General features: G+C 39.1%; 1 protein-coding gene across 1 annotated transcript in view; it reads right to left on the bottom strand.

Moving 5' to 3' along the window:
• Window positions 1-200: 200 nt before the first annotated feature.
• Window positions 201-3769, bottom strand: part of dars1 (aspartyl-tRNA synthetase 1) — a 29402-nt gene continuing 25833 nt past the window's right edge. Inside the window, exons 15-18 of the mRNA XM_027162603.2 lie at window positions 3372-3452; window positions 3157-3268; window positions 2373-2444; window positions 201-1616 (exon numbers count right to left, since the gene is read on the bottom strand). Of these exons, the coding sequence (XP_027018404.1) occupies window positions 1525-1616; window positions 2373-2444; window positions 3157-3268; window positions 3372-3452 (357 nt within the window). The 3' untranslated portion in view covers window positions 201-1524. The remainder of the gene's footprint in view (window positions 1617-2372; window positions 2445-3156; window positions 3269-3371; window positions 3453-3769) is intronic.

The following is a 3769-nucleotide window of genomic DNA, read 5'->3' as shown; positions in this document are numbered from 1 at the left end:
GAGCCCGGGTTAATCCACTAGGGGGCAGGAGACAAGTCTCAGATTGTATACAACAGGTTTTTGAGGAAAGTATTTATAATGCATGTTTTACAGAGGTCTCAGAATATCATGATACATTTGGCATTATAGGGTTTAATTATTTTTTATTCTTGAACAATAATGTAAAGTCCCAGGTGTGTGTTAGAGGAATGAGAACCTGCTCCACATAATTAATGTTTTTATTAAATCATGTATTTATTTATTAAACTGCAGTAATAATGTGTTTAAAACTCCTCCTCATCACTAGGGCAGAACAGTGACGTGAGCAGATCAGAACACTCACTTTGCCCTAGTTAATGTACTAGCTGTGTGTGCTGGCTAGAAATGATCTCAGTAGAAAAAAAAAAACAACTGATCTGAACTTAGTCAGTATAAGACCTGGGTCACGTCTCAATCCACAGCCTAGTGCACTACAGAGAGAGAGAGAGTGTGTGGTTTATATCGAATATAATATCAAGATCATGACATTTAATAAGCTGGTATTTAGTATAGAGTGACATTCTGTTACACTAGTTTTAAGTCCTGGGCTGTGTCCCAAATCACACATTAATTTAGTACACATTAAATCCAAATGTATTACTTGTCCTGAACCGTAATTAACACTGCTGTAATACTTTGACACACTATTCAGTACAGTAGTGTGTGGTTTGAGACGTGGCCTTACCCACCGACTCACCAACATTAGAGCACAGATTTCTTTTACACAGATTAAAGTACACTGGTTTAACGTGCACTGCATCCCTTCACCAGTCAGAACTGACAGCATCGTACGTGTCAGAATTATACGTAAAAAAAAAAACTAGCTGGCTTGTAATTATCGTTATTGTTTAATCATGAAAAGACACGGCTGCCCCACCACTTCCCAAACCCTAATCAGTGTGTGTTGGTTGCTGTTGGGAAACCGAGCTGCTAGGATGAGTCCAGATGAGCACGTATACGGAGCTCTATCTCTCTACACTGACATCATCCAGATCTTCCTCTTCCTCCTGCAGATCACCAGCAGCAGCTCCGAACGAACACACACACACACACACATTGTTGTGTGACTTTTCTTCTCAAACACAAAAAAATCTGATAGATTTCAAATAAATTCAAAAAAAGTTCTTTCCCTTTGTTCCTTGTTTTATTTTCTGTGTCCGAAAAGCTGAATAATTATTCCTCCATTTTTTTGTTCTTTTACATTTTAATTTTTTTTACCATTCATTTTCTGTCTTTGCTTGTTTTTTAATTAATTTCTTCATTATTAGCCCTAATTAACACTACTGTAATACTGTTCACACACTGTTCAGTACAGTAGTGTGTGGTTTGAGACGTGGCCTTACCCACCGACTCACCAACATTAGAGCACAGATTTACTTTACACATATTAAAGTACACTCGAAATTATCATTATTGTTTAATCATGGAAAGATTGGCTGCCCCCAATCCTTGTGTCAGTGTGCATGTGTGTGTGTGAGGTCAGCCAGGGGTTAACACCTTTGACCTCTAGGGAGTCAGGCGCTTGGGGTCACGGGGGAACATGGAGGTCTGACGCACGTTGTGTAGGCCGAGGTACAGCATGGTTACTCGCTCCAGACCTGATGGATGACACACACAGGTTTAGACAACAGATCTGTTCCGAATCACGCAGAAGTGCACACTAAGTAGTGTGCAAAATTTACCCTTATGACATACGACTTGGGCTGTGTCCCAAATCACAAACCACTTTCACTATGCTATTGAGTAGTACACAAATTATTACACTTGGGCTGTGTCCCAAATCACTCAGTATTGTTCAACAATAGTGCACACTATTTTTATATTCTAAAATTAATAGTCCAAATAAGGATGGCGTTTGAAACACTGCTCTTTTAAACTCGTCTCAAATCACATACAAGGATGCTACATAGTGTGTATTTACCTCAAGGAGCACAGGACTTGGGCCATGTCTCAAATAATTGCAGCAGTATGTGATTTGGAGCACGGCCCAAGTTCACGTAATATTAACACAATAGTATTTTTAAACTAGTCTCGAATAACATAAGAGTGTGTGAAGATTCATCACAGAACCTGTGGCATGTCCCAAAACATACAATAGTGTAACGACTTTTTATAAACACTTTGTGTGTCCCAAATAGGACTGTAGTGTGCTGAAAATGTACATAAAACTACCTTAGCCCATGACTTCAGTTATGTTGTAATACACAACGATACTCTACACTAGAGTAAAAATACTGCACTACTATTTAACTAAATTCAGTAACATTTAGTACACAAGATTTGGGTTCTGTCCTAAATCACAATCAAATGCTTTAAGTAGTAAAGGAAAAGAAACAGAGGATAAAGTCTCTCACCAATTCCTCCTCCGGCGTGGGGCGGAGCTCCGTAACGGAACGAGTCAATGTAAGCTTTAATCTTCTCCAAGTCTAAACACACACACACACACTTCATCGGTTACAATTCTTTTGCAGTTACTTCACCCTGAATCAGTGCTCAGTCACACCCGAATCAAATCACTCACTCAAATTCTGCATTTGACTCATCCGATTCAGTTAACAGACGTTGTTGTTTATAGTTACGCTTAAATACTGATTCGCAAAAATGAATCAATTCATTTAAATCAATCCGTATTGCTTATTTGATTCAGTTAACAGAATAATGTTATTTATATGACCTCAGAGATGCACTAATTGAATCGAATGCCTTTGACTCACCTGATTCAGTTCACAGACTAATATTATTTAAATGACTGTAGAATTGAATTTAAATACTGATTCAAAAATTAATCAAATGAATGCTCATTTAATTCACTTGAGAGACAATTGTGATTTTTATGAGAGTTTATAGTTTTATTTGAAAAATACAAAACTGTGTGTGGGTAGTAGGTGTGTGTGTGTAGTAGGTGTGTGCGTGTGGTAGGTATGTGTCTAGTGTGTGTGCGTGTGTGTGTGTGTGTGTGTGTGTAGTAGGTGTGTGCGTGTGGTAGGTATGTGTCTAGTGTGTGTGCGTGTGTGTGTGTGTGTGTGTGTGTGTGTGTAGTAGGTGTGTGTGTGGTGTGTGTGTAGTAGGTGTGTGTAGGTAGGTGTCTGTGTAGTAGGGGTGTGTGTGTGTGTGTGTGTGTGTGTGTGAAATTATCACCGATGCTGTGATGAAGTGCTCTCTCGGTTAGCAGCTGAGCGTCGTGGACTCTCTGAGCTCCGGACAGGATCTCCTCTCCCCTCATGAACATGTCATAGGAGTTGGAGTATTTCTGACACACAGAAACACACAGAAACACACACACACACACACACACACACTTTAGCTGTGCTGCTGAGGTTCAGTTCAGTGGTGTAAAGCAGTCAGAGACTCACCGGGTTGTGTGGATCAGGCATGGTGTAGAATGGCCTCACCGCCAGAGGATATTTATCCAGGACGTAGAAATCTGTATCATACTGTAACACAACAATACACTCCATTGTACATCAGCACAGAACAGACACTACACCGTATACTCTCACTCTCGACCCTGAGTTGTACCTCCACAATCAGCCCAATCCCATAACCACATTAAACCTAGAACACGTTCTGTAAATTTTATCATCATTTATTTTAGGCTTATAAGCATTTAAGAAATAATGCAGAAAGCCAAAAATCCACTTGTACTAAAACTAAAGCGGCTTTTGTGATGATTTTGTTCATACTTTATAATAAAGTACAAAGTATTAATGAAAGAAAAAAAAGAAAAAAATCAATTTATTTGTATCGTGCT

The sequence above is a fragment of the Tachysurus fulvidraco genome, chromosome 6 (assembly GCF_022655615.1).
Source record: "Tachysurus fulvidraco isolate hzauxx_2018 chromosome 6, HZAU_PFXX_2.0, whole genome shotgun sequence".
Taxonomy (NCBI): domain Eukaryota; kingdom Metazoa; phylum Chordata; class Actinopteri; order Siluriformes; family Bagridae; genus Tachysurus; species Tachysurus fulvidraco.
Note: the sequence above shows the minus strand (reverse complement) of the source record. Positions and strands in the feature narration are given on the sequence as shown.